The following is an 18,206-nucleotide window of genomic DNA, read 5'->3' as shown; positions in this document are numbered from 1 at the left end:
AGGAAGTGGGATGTAGAAAAGACTGAGGAAGGTAGACAGGAGTACAAGGAAGCGCAGCGTAGAGTGAAGAGAGAGGTGGCAAAGGCCAAACAGAAAGCCTACGATGAGCTATATGACAGGTTAGACACAAAGGAAGGAGAGAAGGACTTGTACAGACTAGCCAGACAGAGAGACAGAGATGGGAAGGACGTGCAACAGATAAGGGTGATTAAGGACAGAGATGGAAAGGTGCTAACAACCCAGGAGAGTGTACAGAAAAGATGGAAGGAGTATTTTGAGGAGCTGATGAACGAGGAAAATGACAGGGAAAGAAGGGAGGAAGATGTGGTTGTTGTGGAGCAGGAAGTAGCAGAGATTGGAAAGGATGAGGTTAGGAAGGTGTTTTATGAAATAATTTTTGCAGGTTCGAGGGAGGTAGGCACTGAGCAGAAACAAATGACTCAAAGACTGCAAGCTAGAATAAAATGTGTCTTTTTATTCCCCGCTTCAAAACAGTCACACAACATAACACAGGAGTTTAAGCCATGCAGTTTCAACAGAAAACATTTCATCTGCCCCTACCGTGACACACGGACTGGAGAGCCAACAGTCCCGATAGAGTGGCTTGAAACAAAACTCCAGCTGGGCGTTCGTACGTAACCCACAGCAGACTCTGAATAAAGTTGGGCTTCCTTATCTTTTATATTCTTTGATGAGCGTGAGGAAAAGGAGGGCCGGTCCCTTCCCGCAGGCTCACCCTGCACGTAGACTCATCCTATACCATCATAAACATGTCAGAATATCTTCTACAGAGCACTCCTTTTACGGGTCAGTAACAGGATACAATTCTAAACCTTGTCAGGATATGCTCTACAGAGTCCTCCCTTAACAGGATAAAACTTTATATTAAACATTCCTTTTGGGGGTCAATCATAACGGGATAAGATAACATTGTCAGGATATGCTCTACAGAGTCCTCCCTTAACAGGATAAAACTTTATATTAAACATTCCTTTTGGGGGTCAGTCATAGAAACATCATAAAACATATCAAGACATTCTCCTTTTTTGATTATTAGCAACATAAAACCTTATATAAGAGTACATAAGAGTTTACATAAGTATTCCTTTTTGGATGGTCAGCCACAGAACATTATCTTTAATGCAGGGCAGAAGGCTCCCCCCCCTGCCTACAGTGCATTGTCCATCTCATTCCACCCCTTGGTCTGGGGCTGACCATCAATTAAGGAAATGATTCCCATCCCCGGCATGTGAATCCCAAGTAATAAAACGATATTCTCGTGCTCCTAAATAATATAAGCATTCATTCTGGATATGATGCACAACAAAATCAAGTAAATCTACCCGAGACGGAAAATGCCTGATGGTACGGCGATAATTACATGAAATCCAGTAATCATCTACAAAAATTTCCTGTTGACATGAAGGATCAAGGCGGACAGAATATTTTTCTGTTCCAAATGAATCATCTCTGGTAGATAGAATAATTTTCATTTGAAAGCCAAATTATAGATCAATTTAGAAACCTCGCGTCGCACGTGACGAATGTACACACAGGTTAGGATATTGCAAAGCGTCAAAACAGCGATAATAACTATTAATATGATCAAGGGAGGCACAACGGTTGTCCGAGCTGTTACAGACATCCCAGAAAAGATATCCCACCAGTGGTGCGCAGAGTGTTGTTCCACCATTCTAGCGGCATGTACCACCTTATTCTTTGTTATGACCGTGGATATCATGAGTCTGGAAACGTTGGACCTATAAGAATTGATTATCTTTTGGACCTCCGTGGAACGGTTCAGTGCGCATATGAATCGCTCCAGGGATACCTTCCATGGCATGTGAAGAACATTCCACTGCAACATGGTAAGGTGAGATTCTGAAGTAAAATTGGTCAATTGATAGGTCACATTTTTCCATTTCCAGATATTCACGTTCTTCAAACATCCAGAAAAAGGTGTCCACAGCAACATCGGATGGGGGTTAATCGTGGCTATACAGATAGTGTGGGGAGCTATCTGCCATAGCAAGTCAGAAGGTTTTTCTACATACCATTCGCATAGTGCCGTGTCTTCGGTTAAACATGGTTCTCGATATCTACTTGTCACTAAACAGGCCATCCCTTGATCCGTCTGATCACATGTACTAAGGTCATAGGTAAGATTAGTCTGCGAATTAAACCAGTCACCTTTCAGGATCACATACCAATAACCTGTGAGGGTTACGACAGGCAAAACATGATACTTACATACTGGCGTATGTTCAGTAACATTCATTTGCACCCATCTGACAGTGCAAGCGGTAGCATTACATATGGTCTTCTCAGGATGTATGTGCAACCATAGTCCATCAGAGATATTCCACAAATTCCTCCACTCGTGAGGATTGTTAGTTGTTACAATCCTCTTGAATCTGTCCTGTTGTAGACGTGCATGTAATCCTTGCACGTTACAGATCGTCATATCCAATGCTTTTGTCACATTTTTCAACACCGTGGCTGCCTCGTTAACCGCAGTCACAGTCCATCCAAACTGAGCGAAGAAAACTTTCGCCGCCTGCTGTTGGGTCAAGACAGTGGTTGGCATCCATGCACCCACAGAATGCAAGGCCTGTGAAGCATCTTGACCAGCGCTTGACAGCATAGAGCGAGTTACCTCCGTATTCGCAGTGTCAGACAGACCAAGGATTGTTCCAGCTCCACCCAGCAGGGTGTCATACCATGCCCGCTTTCGATGAACTCCATGGCAGGCAGGTATGGGTGGCATGGAGCACAGTCCAAGTGACATCCACATGATTTCTTTGTTGAGCCAGCTTTTGGCAGGTATTTATTACCGGAACCATGCAATCTGGAAGGGTTGCTTAATTACTGCAAGTCGTGTAGCTGGTGTTCCGCTGCTGCCGCAGCAGAGGCTGACGAGGGCCAGGATAGCACCGAGTGCGTAGACCCCCATGCCCCATGAGCCAGTACTGCAACCTCCGTGGCGGAAGGACTGGCGTAGGGAGAGAACCATGGTTCTTAGGTGGTGACCGTCCGATCAGCAGTCTCCACGGGAACATCCTGTAAAATATGGTTACTTAACACACAAATTAATCTTCCCTCAAATAACATTTATTGGCAGGAACATTATCCCACTTATCTTCCCCAGGATACATCACAGTTAGTCATTCCTGGTAAAACATCCATTCCAATTATCCATTCTTTAATGGGTGTTATTATAACGGAGTATTGCTTTATTGACATATTTTCAATTTTTTTTAAGGGCAGCGTTACTGTTTTACCCATCACTACGCACCCCCCTAACCCAGTCAATGTTACAGTTGAACCTTTAAACTTATGAGGGTTTCCATGAAGCAAGGTGGCTGCTGCCCCAGTGTCAATCAGAGCCACCACTGATTGAATTGATTTCTTCCAATAAATGTCTACCATGACATGGGGTCTAATGTCATCAGCAGACCATTTTACAGATCAAATTACTGGGGCTTGGCCTAATCCCTAATCAAAATTAGGGAGATCCAACAGATTTGGGTAAAGACGGCTTTTCTTTTTGTCTTTATTTTTACCCTTTTTCCTCTTTCTTTTTCTGTTTCTTTCTCTGGATGCTTTTGCTATTTGATAAGATTCATCTTCATCCTCACTGCTTGAAGATTCAGAGGTTGACTCTTGTTGCTTTCGTTCGTTAGTTCTGACATCACTCTGTACTGAGCTTCTATCATCACTCAGTGTTTGAGAGTGTATAAGAGACTGTAAAAATTCCTTAAAGTCAGCCCATTCTGCACAGGAGACTGTTAGCCCCCTTTTTCTGCACATTTCTCGCAGCTCTGTAGTTGGTTTCCCATCAATCTCTGAGAGAGGAACTCCCCCCTTCACTAAAGCTGACCAGATATCTCGACGGGAGGGGCCACCGCCCTCCTCTGACAGTCTGACTATCCACAGGTCAAGAGGTTCATCCCCTTTTCTCCTCAACCTATTAACCAGATGAGCTACTTCCTCTGAGGTGTAATCCTCCAAAGTTCTGGTTAAAACAGGCTGTGGTTGATCCTGTGGCACTGCTTCATACATTTGATGTCCGTGCTCATCCATAACAGGATGTCCATTAACGTCCGTTAATGGTCTCATTAAAGGAGGCACCTGTTGCTCTACACGGCGTCTCCTTATTACCGGATTAGCCCTAAGCGAGGGCCCTCCGTCACCCCACTCAAAAAATCCTCCTCCTTCATGGGAGTCGTCCCAGATGTTGCCATCCCAGCTCTCAGGGTCCCAATCATCCCCGTTTCCGAGTTTAGCCATAAAGGCTCTGATTTGAGGCCCCTCGAGCTTGCGTGGAGGTTTATTATTTTTCCTCCTGTTTACTTTTGACACATGAGCAATGGCTCGCTCAGCCAGCCTGGCATGAGTTTGAGCCTCTATTTCTAACTTCATGATTTTTTGTTTCGGCAATGAATTCTCTGCTGTCTGCGCAGAGAGATCATTTGCTTGCTGCAGCATCTGCGTCTCCTGCTGCATTCTCCTCTGATACTGATCTTTCCATGCACAGACACACATCCACATGCGCCTCTGAGCCCCTCCCAACGGAGCTTTCGGCTGAACAGCAATGCGACGTAATGCAGCCAGCACGGCGGCTGGAGACCCGTCATCACACTCACTGGACCAGTCCTCTGATCGCCCTCCCCCGTCCCGCAGGCACATAGCGACCTCTTTCCACGGACCGGTCCATCCTGGACAAATATCTTCCTCTTTTTCCTCAGATTTTTTCTGGGTTTTCCTCTTAAACATTGTTTCTATTCAGTGTATCCTCCCACAAACTTGTTGATCCTGTTCGTGACGCCAAAATGTTTTATGAAATAATTTTTGCAGGTTCGAGGGAGGTAGGCACTGAGCAGAAACAAATGACTCAAAGACTGCAAGCTAGAATAAAATGTGTCTTTTTATTCCCCGCTTCAAAACAGTCACACAACATAACACAGGAGTTTAAGCCATGCAGTTTCAACAGAAAACATTTCATCTGCCCCTACCGTGACACACGGACTGGAGAGCCAACAGTCCCGATAGAGTGGCTTGAAACAAAACTCCAGCTGGGCGTTCGTACGTAACCCACAGCAGACTCTGAATAAAGTTGGGCTTCCTTATCTTTTATATTCTTTGATGAGCGTGAGGAAAAGGAGGGCCGGTCCCTTCCCGCAGGCTCACCCTGCACGTAGACTCATCCTATACCATCATAAACATGTCAGAATATCTTCTACAGAGCACTCCTTTTACGGGTCAGTAACAGGATACAATTCTAAACCTTGTCAGGATATGCTCTACAGAGTCCTCCCTTAACAGGATAAAACTTTATATTAAACATTCCTTTTGGGGGTCAGTCATAGAAACATCATAAAACATATCAAGACATTCTCCTTTTTTGATTATTAGCAACATAAAACCTTATATAAGAGTACATAAGAGTTTACATAAGTATTCCTTTTTGGATGGTCAGCCACAGAACATTATCTTTAATGCAGGGCAGAAGGCTCCCCCCCCTGCCTACAGTGCATTGTCCATCTCAGAAGGCTCTGAAAAGGATGAAGAGCGGAAAGGCCGTTGGTCCTGATGACGTACCTGTGGAGGTATGGAAGTGCTTAGGAGAGACAGCAGTGGAATTTCTAACAAGGTTGTTCAATAGGATTTTAGAGAGTTAGAAGATGCCTGAGGAATGGAGGAGAAGCGTTCTGGTCCCGATCTTTAAGAACAAGGGTGACACGCAGAACTGCAGCAACTATAGAGGAATAAAGTTGATGAGCCACACAATGAAGCTGTGGGAAAGAGTAGTGGCAGCCAGGCTTAGGAAGAAGGTGGAGATTTGTGAGCAGCAGTATGGTTTCATGCCCCGTAAGAGCACCACTGATGCCATTTTTGCTTTGAGAATGTTGATGGAAAAGTACAGAGAAGGTCAGAAGGAGCTGCATTGTGTGTTCGTAGATTTAGAGAAGGCGTATGACAGGGTGCCGAGGGAGGAGCTGTGGTACTGTATGAGGTCGTCTGGAGTGGCAGAAAAGTATGTCAGAGTAGTTCAGGACATGTATGAGAGAAGTATGACGGTGGTGAGATGTGCTGTAGGTCAGACAGAGGAGTTCAAGGTGGAGGTGGGACTACACCAAGGATCAGCTTTGAGTCCTTTTTTGTTTGCTATGCTGATGGACAGGCTGACAGACGAGGTAAGACAGGAATCTCCCTGGACAATGATGTTTGCGGATGACATTGTAATTTGCAGTGAGAGTAGAGAGCAGGTGGAGGAACAGCTAGAGAGGTGGAGGTTTGCTCTGGAAAGAAGAGGCATGAAGGTCAGTCGTAGTAAGACAGAATACATGTGTCTGAACGAGAGGGATCAAGGTAGAAGCGTTAGGTTACAGGGGGCTGAGGTGAAGAAGGTGCAGGAGTTTAAGTACTTGGGGTCAACAGTTCAGTGTGATGGGGAGTGTGGAAAAGAGGTGAAGAGGCGAGTGCAGGCAGGTTGGAGCGGGTGGAGGAAAGTGTCAGGAGTGTTGTGTGACAGAAGAGTGTCAGCAAGACTCAAAGGAAAGGTGTACAAGACAGTGGTGAGACCAGCTCTGCTCTATGGGTTAGAGACGGTAGCAGTGAGACAGAGACAAGAGGCTGAGATGGAGGTAGCGGAGATGAAGATGTTGAGGTTCTCCTTAGGAGTGACCAGGTTAGACAGGATAAGGAACGAGTACATCAGAGGGACGGCTCATGTTGCCTGTGTTAGCGACAAAGTCAGAGAAGCCAGACTGAGATGGTTTGGACATGTTCAGAGGAGGGATAGTGGATATATTGGTAGAAGGATGTTGGAGATGGAGCTGCCTGGCAGGAGGGCAAGAGGACGGCCAAAGAGGAGATATATGGATGTCTTAACAGAGGACATGAAGTTGGCTAATGTTAGGGTAGAAGATGTTCATGACAGAGTGAGGTGGAAAAGGATGATTCGCTGTGGCGACCCCTGATGGGAAAAGCCGAAAGAGAAAGAATATAATAGAACATTATGTTGAAATATTCATAGTTTTTTACTCAAATATGCAGATGTATTATAAAAAATCTGATTTTAAAGTGAATAGGACAACAGTTTAATTGATAAGATGTTCCTCTCAATACTTGTCTCCTACCTGTCCCACCTCTTCTTTTGAAGTAAAAAAAGCGTCTTGTTGCTGCAACTTTCTAATCTGTGCATGATTATGGTGATATTCTGCACATGAATGCCTCGTCTTCATGTCTCCAAACGGTTGACACCATGCATCATGCTTCCCTGAGGTTCATTACCAACTGTAGATCCATGACACATCATTGTGACCTGCATGTGAGAGTACAATGGCCGTCTCTGGCCACTAGGAGGCAGGGACTTTAATGTACAAGGCCTTGCTTGGATTACTGCTTTCCTACATTTGTTCTTTAATCACAAGAAGTGTGGAATGTCACTCCTTAAGATCTAAAGTCCAGCTGTTGCTTTCTGTTCCATCTGCTGCTGGAAAAAAGCCTTTGTCCACTCTGCAGAAAGACTGGAAACCAACTAAACAAGTATCTTTAAATGCTTTTAAGAACAAGCTCAAAGCATCAGAGACTGAAACAAAAACGTGCAACTGCTTCTCATGATTTGTGTGGTTTTAATGATGCTTGTTTCTATGTATTCTCTGTACTGAAATGTGCTGCCTCTTGGCCAGGACTCCCTTAGAATAGAGGTTTTTAATCTCAATGGGACTTTCCTGGTTAAATAAAGGTTACTAAAAAATAACAAAAACATGTTGATATGTGAGATTACAACCTGATATAAAATGTCTATTATTTCTCCATCAACATTTTGTTGAACTGGACGTGTGTGTCCGTAGTTGTCATTTCAATGGCGCCGCAGTGTGCCAACAACAGGAACGTGCCATCTGTGTTTTCTTTTTGAGTGGCTGACCTTTGACCTGATGAGAAAAAAGTGTTTTGACACTTTACTGTGTCAAAGCAAAAAGCAAGTTTCCAATTGTGTTAGCTTAGTGATGCGACCGCCATGACAACTGATGTAGGTATTACCATTTCCATTTGATTCTGTGTATACCTTTAGTTCTGAACTAGAAAATTCTTGTTTGTGGTTTTTGTTCATTTAAAGCTCATGTTATGTAGATTTTCTGTAGGTGAGAAGCATGACCGGCATGGGCTGGGCTGGGCTGGGCTGGCGCCATGTGTGCAGGTCGCTCCCCCACAGGAGCTGCCCGCATGCTGCTCCTCCTCGGATCTCCTGATTGTGAAGATCCCAGCTCCTTGTTTTCATTCGTCAGGAGCTTTTGGAGCAACACTGAATGGGAAAAAAAATACAAATTCTGAGTGGAATCTGCCCTGAAATCTGTTCAATGTAACCTTTGAGGGTCTAAAGATTTTCCAGAGTATCGGGGTGTAAAATAATGAGCAGAAAATGACAAACAGGTTTTACTTTTGAGAGATTAAACTTTGGGACGGAGGTTCCTTCAGGGCTTCAGAGCTGCTGTCTGGGTCCTTCTGTGTTTGGTGGAGTAAAAAAAGAGAATTGTTTTTGTTCCAGCTGGATTTCATGGGTATTATCCCACATTATCCAGACACTCAGCAGCCATGTGACTGCCTGGATGTGTGTTTGCAGAGCTTCTGTGCCGTTTATCTCATGCGGCTGCATTGATTGTCCCCCCTGCCGCTCTGCGTGGCACTGATTGGACACTTTTCCACTTGGCTTGTTTCCCCACTGTTCTCAACAGCAGAGGCAGAAAGACGGCTCTGGGAAAGAGTTCTGAACTTTTTGCCAGAGAAAAAAAAGATTTGTTATAATTATCAGTGATGCTTTCTTCTTCAATGGTGGCTGCAGTGAGTGAGACAGATAACCTGTCTGTCTCCACAGTTTGAACCGTTACAAGAGAAGAGCTGTCCATGTGAGGAGGACAGTCTGCTCAACCATCAACAGAGTGATTCCTTTAGGAGACAAAGGTCCAACTGAAGCATACGATCTGCTAAATTCTCCTTTTTAGATCAAATGTTGATGAAAGAAAACAAAAATACCTTTGATTTAGAGTTGCATGATACAAAGTTAAAGTACTTGGAACTAAGAGCAGAGTGGAGGGAAAAATATGCCTAAATGAGATGCTGCAGCACTCAGCACACATTTTATGACTTCAAATTGAGAATTACTTAAGTTTCAGGATTGTTTAGGTTCTCTGTCAGAACATTTGTTCCACCTGACTTCAGGAGCAGAAAAGTCAGTAACTCCGTCTTTATGAGTGTGATGGGTGGAGTCATAACTGTCTCCACCCATCCTGCTTTTCCCTCTGGCAGGAGGTACGGGTCCATCAGAACCAGGACAAATAGAACAGCTCAGGAACAGCCTCTTTCCAGAGGCAATAACCCTACTGAACACACATACTTCCACTAACTACACCCCACTCTGACTGTTTTACACACACGATGCTACTGTTTACACGCACTGCATGCTACATTATGCAGCAGAACTTCCCACTCGCCTCCAAATCGACAACTTCTGTGAGCAATAACTGATTTTCACCCTCAGCCAAACACAACATTTATTTATGCTGCACTTTATTGCATTCTGGTTTTTTTATACTTGTATTTTTATTGGTTACTTGTACATATTTTGATTTTAATTTATAGTATCACCACTCCAAGGCTGCTACAATGTTGGTGTATTATGCACAATGACAAGTCTTTATCTTCTTCTGCTCAGTTAAAGAACTGGAGACCTGTGGCTCTATGTACAGACTATAAACTGGTTTCCAAGCTTCTCTCCAACAGACTGAAAGGTTTCATGGACTCACTAGTGCATGCAGACCAGACGTATTGCGTCCCTGACAGACACATTATGGACAACCTCTTTCAATGCTTTTGACTTTTGCACCGATGTTAATTTTCATTGTGGAATAATTTCTTTGAACCAAGAAAAAGCTTTTGACAGAGTAGACCACACCTATTTGTTTTCTAGTTTGGGTGCTTTTGGGTCTGGTGGGATTTTTCTCTCTTGGGTGAAATTGCCCTTTACTGGTGCTGAGTGTTTGGTGAAGGTTGGTGGCGGTCTTAGTAGACCTTTTCCAATGTCCCGTGGTATACGGCAAGGCTGTCCTATTTCTGGGCTGCTGTATGTTTTGGTCATTGAACCTCTCTTGTGTAGATTGCGATTTAAGATGAGCGGGGTTTCTTTGCCAGGGTTGGGTGCGATGGCTTCTTCTTGTTTGGTAGTGAACGCCTATGCCGACGATGTCACTGTGTTTTTGACCAATCAAGATGATGTCACCGCCCTTAGTGAGTGTTTTCAGATCTATGCCAGGGCGTCTTCTGCCATGGTTAATTGGTCGAAATGCACGGCCTGCATGTTTGGGGAATGTGGGAAAAACACTGCTTGAAAACATTGCCTGCAGGTATAGTTTGGACCAGAAGGGGTTTAAAAGTTCTTGGGGTTTATTTGGGTACAAGTGAGTTTCCGATGAAAAATTGGGATGGGATGTTGGAGTTTGTGCTAGGTTGTCTAAATGGAAATCTTTGCTACCCCAGCTGCCGTACAGAGGATGCGTCCTGATTGCAAACAGCCTAGTGGCCTCGATACTCGGGCACAAAGTGCTGGTTCTCTCCCCTCCTAAGGATTTACTGACCAAGGTGCAGCGTGTACTTACCGATTTCTTTTCTGGAACGGTAAGCACTGGACATGAGAAGCTTCCCTGTTTCTTCCGCTCTCTGAGGGGGGGCAGGGTTTAGTTGACGTCACATCCAGGCTGATGGCCTTCAGACTGCGAACTGCCCAGCGGCTGCTGTATCACAGCGGCATGCGATGGCTCGACACTGCTCCTGAGAAGAGCCGGAGGTCTTGGCTATGACAAGCAGTTCTTTCTTTTGACCAGAGGACATCAGGATTTGAGTGGTCTCCCCCCTTTCTATGGTTCAGTCCTCGAAGCCTGGAGAGCTCTAAAGTTTACTCAGGCTTAAGCTGCCACTCCTGGACTGTGGATACTCGAAGAAACCTTGTTTTTTAACACTTTGGTTGACTCTGATCTCCTGAACTCGTATTCAGTTAGATCAGCATTATGAAATGTTGGTTGTGTGAAGCCGGGTCACTTGCTTTCACCCCTGGAAGCCATGAGACAACGGGTTAGTCTACGTCCCAGGTTTCTGGCTAAAGTGGTGGATGACGTCATGAAGTCTGTTCTTGCCCAGTGGAAACACTTTCTTCGACTTCCCAATGACGGCTGGACTGGTTCCTCGCAATATTCTCTTCAGTCCTTGACTGTCTCCCCGTATGTTGAGGATTGGACAGAGGATGAGGATAAACTGCTTGCCTTCGGTAATGCAGGAGACGGGGAGTTTGAGACCATGGCAAAGACGACACTCTACACCACGTGCATGACAGTTCGACATATGCAGTCGTTGAAAGACATGGATGCCTCCAAGTGGGCTAAGGTTTTTGGAACAGGCTACACTCCAGAAGGACGCTGGTGGTCTCTGTACAAGTGGTCTGTTGAAAAACATGCAGCGGATCTCCAGTGGAGGATTGTACACGGTGCCATAGCTACAAACAGATACAAAGCACACTTTGTTCCAACTCATTCAGACAAGTGTGATTTTTGTGGGACATCTGAAACTCTGGCACATTTGGTAATTGAGTGTAACAGGCTAAGGGTTAAGTGTTTTCCTTCCCATTGTTCGTTATTTGGTCCCAATTATACGGTCCGAAGGAAACATGAATACACCTTTCTTAATTTTATTTTTGCAACAGCTAAACGTGCAATTTAGCTAATGAGGAAAAATCAATTACTCTCTGTTGGTGGTGTGGATGTTCCCTTTATGTTTTTTATCTTCTGAAAATTTGTGTGAATGTTGAATTTGCTTATTTTAAGTTTATCCATGACCTTCAGAAGTTTAAAAGTATGTGGGCTCTGAAGGGAGTTCTGTGTACTATCAGGGAGGATAATAGCATTGTGTTCCAATTCTGATGGATTACATACAGTTTTTGCTGTACCCTTTAGGTTTTATTTCCTTTTAATTTACCGTGTGTCTTTATTTTGTTGTGATTTATTCAAGTATTGTAAATCTCAAATCTCTTCTTCTTCTGTGTGGGAGGAGTGTGATTGAAGGAGCTGAGGAGTGTTTGATTTCTTTGCCTTTTCTGTGTTCTATCTTTACTTTTCTTTATTTTTTCACTTTGGTGTTGGTTGTTGATGGTTGAGGTGTAGTGTTAGCTCATTTATTTTGGTTTTGTGGGTTTTATCCGGTGGTGGGTGTGGAGCTGGTGGCATTCTGGACGCCATAGCTCTCACTTCACTTACCAGGAAACACGGCGTTAAAACAGGTGCCGGCTCATCCTCCACGCTGTGCCTCTGGCCGTGGGGGAAGCTATCGGGCACGCTTCAATTAAATCTGCTGCTCGTATGAATGGAGCCGTTGTTTTGTTTGTGGAGAGGGTGGAGCAGGTGAACACGCTGGTTGAGAAGGGCATCTCCATCAATGGCGTGAGGGATTCATTTACAACGTTGATGCCGAAGCGCGTGGATCGGGGAAGGTGGGGGTCTCTGAAACGGAGAAGGCCCCAGCGTTTCGCCTCACCAGCAATAAAATTAAGTAGTTGCCACTTCAACGGGATGTTGAAGCCTTCAGAGGGCCTCTTATCATTTTTACAGCTCAAGGACCTTTCCTTCACTCGTGCTGATGCTCCAGAAGAAAAAAAAAAGTCCAGATCTTCACACTAACAGTTCAGAGAAGTAACAAAAGCTTCGTTACTTACTTGTTCAGATAGTTTGGATCAGAAAAGTCACAGTCAACATGTTTTTGGCTCAGAAATGTTTAAGTATCACAATGCAATAACCATTTAAGAAGAGGGTGTGGTGGATCGGGTCACTTAGTCCTCTTCATCTGCTCTTTGAATTGAGACTAAAAGGGATTTCTAAGGCAGACGTGAAAGGCTTTGAAGAAAACGGATGCTGAACCAAACTTCACATCCAAACCTATCAATAGGATTCTCATTAAAGTCTGCAGGCGATAACACAGAAGGCAGCTGTGGTTCCTGCAGAGCTTCACCAAAAACCCTTCATTATTCACTTTGGGCCTGCTGTGAGTCCTGCAAGTCAGCCTCACGAGGAAATCCACGGCTATAACAACCGAACGAGGCATCCTTTTATCAAAGCAGACCAGCAGGATCCCCTTTAGACAGAGCAGCTGTAATTGACAAGAATGGTCGCAGTGAAAAGTTTCTCTCTATGTGCAGTGGGATGCAGGGGCTTGTCTTCTTAGTTTAGAGCCTGGATTAAAATAACTAAGACTGCAATAAAATAAAACGTTTTACCAGCAGTGAAACTGCAGCTTTTCTTACACATCAATGCAGCTCATTTACTGCTCTTCCCTCAAAACGCAGTCAATAGTTGCCATAAAAAGTATATTCAGCAAATGTTCTTTGATAATCCCCAGGAGGATTCTCCAGCACAAGGCACCGGAAGTAGCCGGTCTGTTTTTCACAAAGTGTTCCTCCAGAGCCTCCAGGACCAGAGATGTTTCTGTTAACAAGCCGAGCTGACGGCCTTTTGCTTTGTCCGCTGCCCACACTAATGGAGAGATGAAAGATTCCAAACACTCTGGTATTCTCCGTAGAACAGACGCGGTCATCGCCTGCCGCTGTTCTAGTTAATTATTTAAAGGTTCTGCCCGGTTCTTCACGTTTCTGAAAACACCTAAAGCGAAGGTAGAAGAAGGGAGGAAAGTGCCCTCTGCTTCAAATGAGTGGTTCCTGCACGCATGAACTAGTGCATAATAACAATCAAGACTTTAGTGGAGCCTGTCGAGGCTCGGTTGGTAAATTGGATTTATGATCAATGTGAGATCAGTAGATAAATGCTGCAGCTCTCCTCGTGCTGAAATGTCTGTAGGCTCTTGAACAGAAACGGAAAAGCTCACAGGTCCCTCCGTGAAAGTCCAGTCTCTAAGTTAAAGTCTTACTGTAGGTCCATCCTTCCATTGTCTTCTTGTCTGGGGTGGGGTCGCTGTGGCAGCGAAGGTTCTGTTCTCCGGTGGGTCCTGAATCTCATGAGGGGTCTCTACCGGGTTGGAGATGCCTGGAACAGTGATGTCAGATGTGGACGTGGAGAAGGGATGGCTGTACTCCAAGTTCCTTCTTGAAGGCAGAATGTTGAGGGTTCGCTCTGAGGAAACCAGCGCTCCTCAAAAGACCGTCTCGTGAAGATGCTGAAGTCTCTGTTTTGCTCTTTTCTCTGCATGTCTGTGTTCTTGTCTGCGATCTTCAGCTTTTACGATCAAACTTGAGCTTAACAATTCCATATCAGTGATGTATTAACACCTTCATGCCTGAAAATGTCTCCAATTATATAAAAACTATTCTTCGATTTATTTTCCGTTCAGGCTGATGTTAAATTAGGAAGAGGGTCTGGACTTAATGGTATGTTGGGAATTAGCAACATACAACGTGAAGGGGTCGCACTAGGACTGCTACGCCCCATGCCTTTTTCCATTTAAAAAAAAATCCAAATTCTCTTTAAAAATCAAAAGAATATTACATTTCTTAAATGTGATTCCAGCTTAAGATCCTTAGACGCCATGAAGCTGCAGGTTCCTGTTCAATCTGAAGGTTGATCTCTGCTCCTGAGACTCTCCAAACTCAAATCAGCTGGTTTTACATTGGCTGTGGGGGCCTGCTGTTGCACGTTGACCCAGTTTTGGCACATGCAGGGTTTATTAATAATTAATATTCTATATGTTCTGAGTGTAAGTGTGTCTTTGTGATGCTTCTAAGTATGTGTGTGTCTCCCCTGCCGAAGCAGAGTGTTGCCAGTCTCATAAGTGAAATGATGTAAACACACAGAAATCATCCACCGCCTGCAGATTACAGTGGCGATGTTTCTGGAGGATTGTTGGTGTGACACTTTTGAATCTCAGGAGTTCAGGTTCTCCAGGCGCCATCAGTGTCTGAATGAGCATGTGTGTCCCTCAAAGCTGCAGAGTCCAGCAGCAGCAAAACCCTGAACCTTCTGAGGTTTGTGTCCTGCTGTTGGGTCGTTAGAGAAGTCTAAGCAACACCGGTAGCACAATGTTTTTGACAAGTTTTGTAGAAAACACGCATTTCTTCTGACACAAAGCTTGTTTTCGGGTGAAATAAATACTCTTACTGACTCAAACAATGAAGTCCAAGGATTTTTTTCTACTGTCAAAGCATTCCTACTCGTCTTTTAATCGTGATTGTGCCGTTTTAGCCAAAATGAAAGAAACATGTCATTTTTGTAAAGACATATTGTCTGCAGCGCGGCAGAAAGTCATCATAAATGTGCATACATTTGGAACCGTTGATGCAGAAGTAAGCCTTCCCATCGTCCCTTTGTGAACACTCTCTCCTGCTAGCTTACAGCCCCTCACAACCCCAAGCTAACATTAGCGGGGCAACAAAATGGGCAGCTCAGCTGAGGAAAACAAAGACGTTCATGGATCTATTTGTCTACAAGTGGATGCATCAGAATGGAGCGGAGCAAGGAGGCGTTGGCCCGCCCATTTCACTTGCTGGACACACACACGCCCACCCTACACACATAAGTGTGTGTGTGTGTGTGTGTGTATGTAAGATTTTTCAAAATAAAAGATTGTTCAGACTAATAATAAAATGAGTACTGTATTGAATATTTCTTCAGCAGACCAGCCTTCCATTCATTTTCTTTACCCGCTATATCCCTTTTATGGTTTCTGGAGCCAGTCCCGGCTCCTGTGGGGGGAAGTCGGGTACACCCTAGACCAGGGGTCGCAACCTGCGTGCGGCGCATGCGGCTCTTTCATCCCTGTGCTGCGGCTCTCTGTGGTTTTGTAAAATAACTATGTTCTAAGAATGTCGTGGTGCCTTTATGTCAAAATGTGCGAGCGGGCAGGATGAACTCGCGGAGGGGCGTGTCTCTTTTGCCTTGCAGTTTCCGCGTTAAAGTTAATTAAACCTGCGCTAGGGCACCCCGACTTTCGTGTCAACCTGCTGCCATGATGACCTTATTTTGCGCTCTCTGTGTAGAACACACTGAGGAGCGTGGGGATGATCTCATGAACTCAAACATGGAAACATGATTACCATGCAGAACTCTTCAAAATAATAAACCTGATCTCTCCACATTCTCTGTGTTTAACATGCATTGATACACACAGACAACGCTCCATGTAGCGATCAGACCATAACTTTAGCTGGTAGCTCCTCCCACACGTGGCCGTAGTGTCAAGCTGTAAAGAACACAATTTCTAAGAGGCGGGGCGGGGCGTTGCACCCCCCCAACAACAGGTTAGATAACAGCGCCCAGTCCATCAAGCGTCTCTACCTGGTCCGTTCATGGAGCTCCAGTACATAGAACTCCAACAGCCACACGGCCTGATCTAGTCCACTATTATATATTCATGAGGGGAAAAAACCCGCTGAACCGACCCTAAAACCGCGCGAATTATGACTACCCGCCCAAAGCCATTTTTACCCACAAATTTAGAACCAAAACTACCCAATTGGGTGGAAAACTGATCCACCCAATTGGTGGGTTTTTATCTGCTCCTGATCCATCAGGATGTGAAGTAAGACATTCTCATAAAAGCAGTTTTCTCCTTAAATTCTTTTATAAATGTCCTCCAACTGTTACGATTTTAGTTTTCTTTGCTTTGTGTTCTGGTTCTCTTTTGTTTCTGTCGTATTTTGAGTTCAGTTTCCTGTTTTATTTTGAAAGGTTTCCCGTTTCGTTGATTGAATTTTTGCTTTTGGTCCCCATCTGTCCTGATTGTTTCCACCTGTGTTTCGTTTGTCTGGACGTATTTAAATCCTGCCTTTCCCTTCCTCCTGTGCTGCTCTATATTATGCTGTTCCCCTGTCTCTGTTGATGTTTTGATGTTTTCCCTTTTGAGTTTTGCGAGTTTCGAGTATTTCTAGCCTGCTCAGCGGGAATTTTGGTTTGTAGTTTTAAGTAATGAAAGCTCCTGTTCTCCTGGAACCTCCTGCCTCCTCCTCTCTGCACCTGGGTACTCCCCCAACCTCCTTTGTAACACCATCATGAAAAAAACAAGAACATGTGAAAAACACAGAAAACCCCATGCTCTATGGAGTGGATCTTTAAAGTTCTAATAAAAGAAGAGAACAACATTGTGGAAAGGACGGAAAAAGTTCCACCATTCAGTAAAATGTTACATCAAGAGCTGCTTATTCTCAGTGTTACATATCAGTTTTTTTCTGCAGCAGATTACAAAGGGCCAAACTGATTCAATTAAAGGTGCATCAGACAGAAAAAACAGTTTTTACTTAGCGCTACTTCATAAACTAGGTCCTTAACATTTTCAAAAAAACAATTACCGGTATGAAGCCCATGAGACAACTATGTTGTAATATTAGGCTATGTAAATAAAATTGAATTGAATTGAAAAACCCCTTTCTGTATTATCAATGTTTTTATGAATGGAACTCCTGGAACTGGGGGCAATTTGAGCTTCCTTTTGAGCCAGAAAGAAGCTGAAGTTCCTGATCCTGAAGGCTGTTTTCACTGAGAGAAAGCCCGAATCCACCCTGAGCAGCTCTGCAAACACAAACAAAACAACAGCGGAGATTCTACTGCATCCACTGATGGAAAGAGGACCACTCCCAGTAGAAACCAGTCACAGAAATCCAACATTAAAAGTTGATTTTATACAATCATTAGATCTTCAGCTGTAATAATTTTCTGGATAGTGCAACAGATGTACACAGAGCTTGTAGGAAGCAATAGTTTGTTAAAATAAAATGGATAATGCTCAACATGGTGACCATTGTGCCATGGTCACTGACAAAAGATCAAGATATTAAGTTAGTTATTAGTACATAGGTATTGTTAGTAATTAGATTAAACATTTTTTTACAAGAACGGGTGGGACATGTTGTCATGGTAACAGCCTGGACCAAAATGGCTGTGCTGCAGCAGAGGAAAGTGCGCTCAACGCCATGTTAAGAAATATACTCAGCAGACGATTTCAAAGTAACATTGCTGTTGATGGTAAAATGTGGTAGACATGCTGTCGTGTCCGTCATGGAGCCATTGGAAGGACAAAGGTCTTGTTGTTGTGATAAACTGTGAAATAACGTCGGTCCACCTATGCTTTTTAGCCCGCTGTTTAAAACAAGGTTCTGGAAGAAAATGCAGGGTTGAATGCTATACTGCTGAATGAAAATGACACTTGCATTGGCAAAAATA

General features: G+C 44.1%; 2 protein-coding genes across 5 annotated transcripts in view; one reads left to right on the top strand and one right to left on the bottom strand.

Annotated features, from left to right (window-relative positions):
- The window catches only part of shank2 (SH3 and multiple ankyrin repeat domains 2), a 314,619-nt gene that overhangs the window by 27,159 nt on the left and 269,254 nt on the right, over nucleotides 1–18,206 (top strand). The window lies entirely within an intron of this gene.
- On the bottom strand, nucleotides 456–5,553 carry LOC110013622. The gene is made up of 2 exons (XM_023950656.1): nucleotides 5,016–5,553; nucleotides 456–3,060 (listed from the first exon to the last, which is right to left on the bottom strand). The coding sequence occupies exon 2, from the start codon at nucleotides 2,792–2,794 to the stop codon at nucleotides 1,490–1,492; it is 1,305 nt and encodes a 434-aa protein (XP_023806424.1). The 5' UTR covers nucleotides 2,795–3,060; nucleotides 5,016–5,553; the 3' UTR covers nucleotides 456–1,489.

Source organism: Oryzias latipes, chromosome 3 (assembly GCF_002234675.1).
Source record: "Oryzias latipes chromosome 3, ASM223467v1".
Taxonomy (NCBI): domain Eukaryota; kingdom Metazoa; phylum Chordata; class Actinopteri; order Beloniformes; family Adrianichthyidae; genus Oryzias; species Oryzias latipes.
This window is presented reverse-complemented; position numbering and strand designations above follow the sequence as displayed.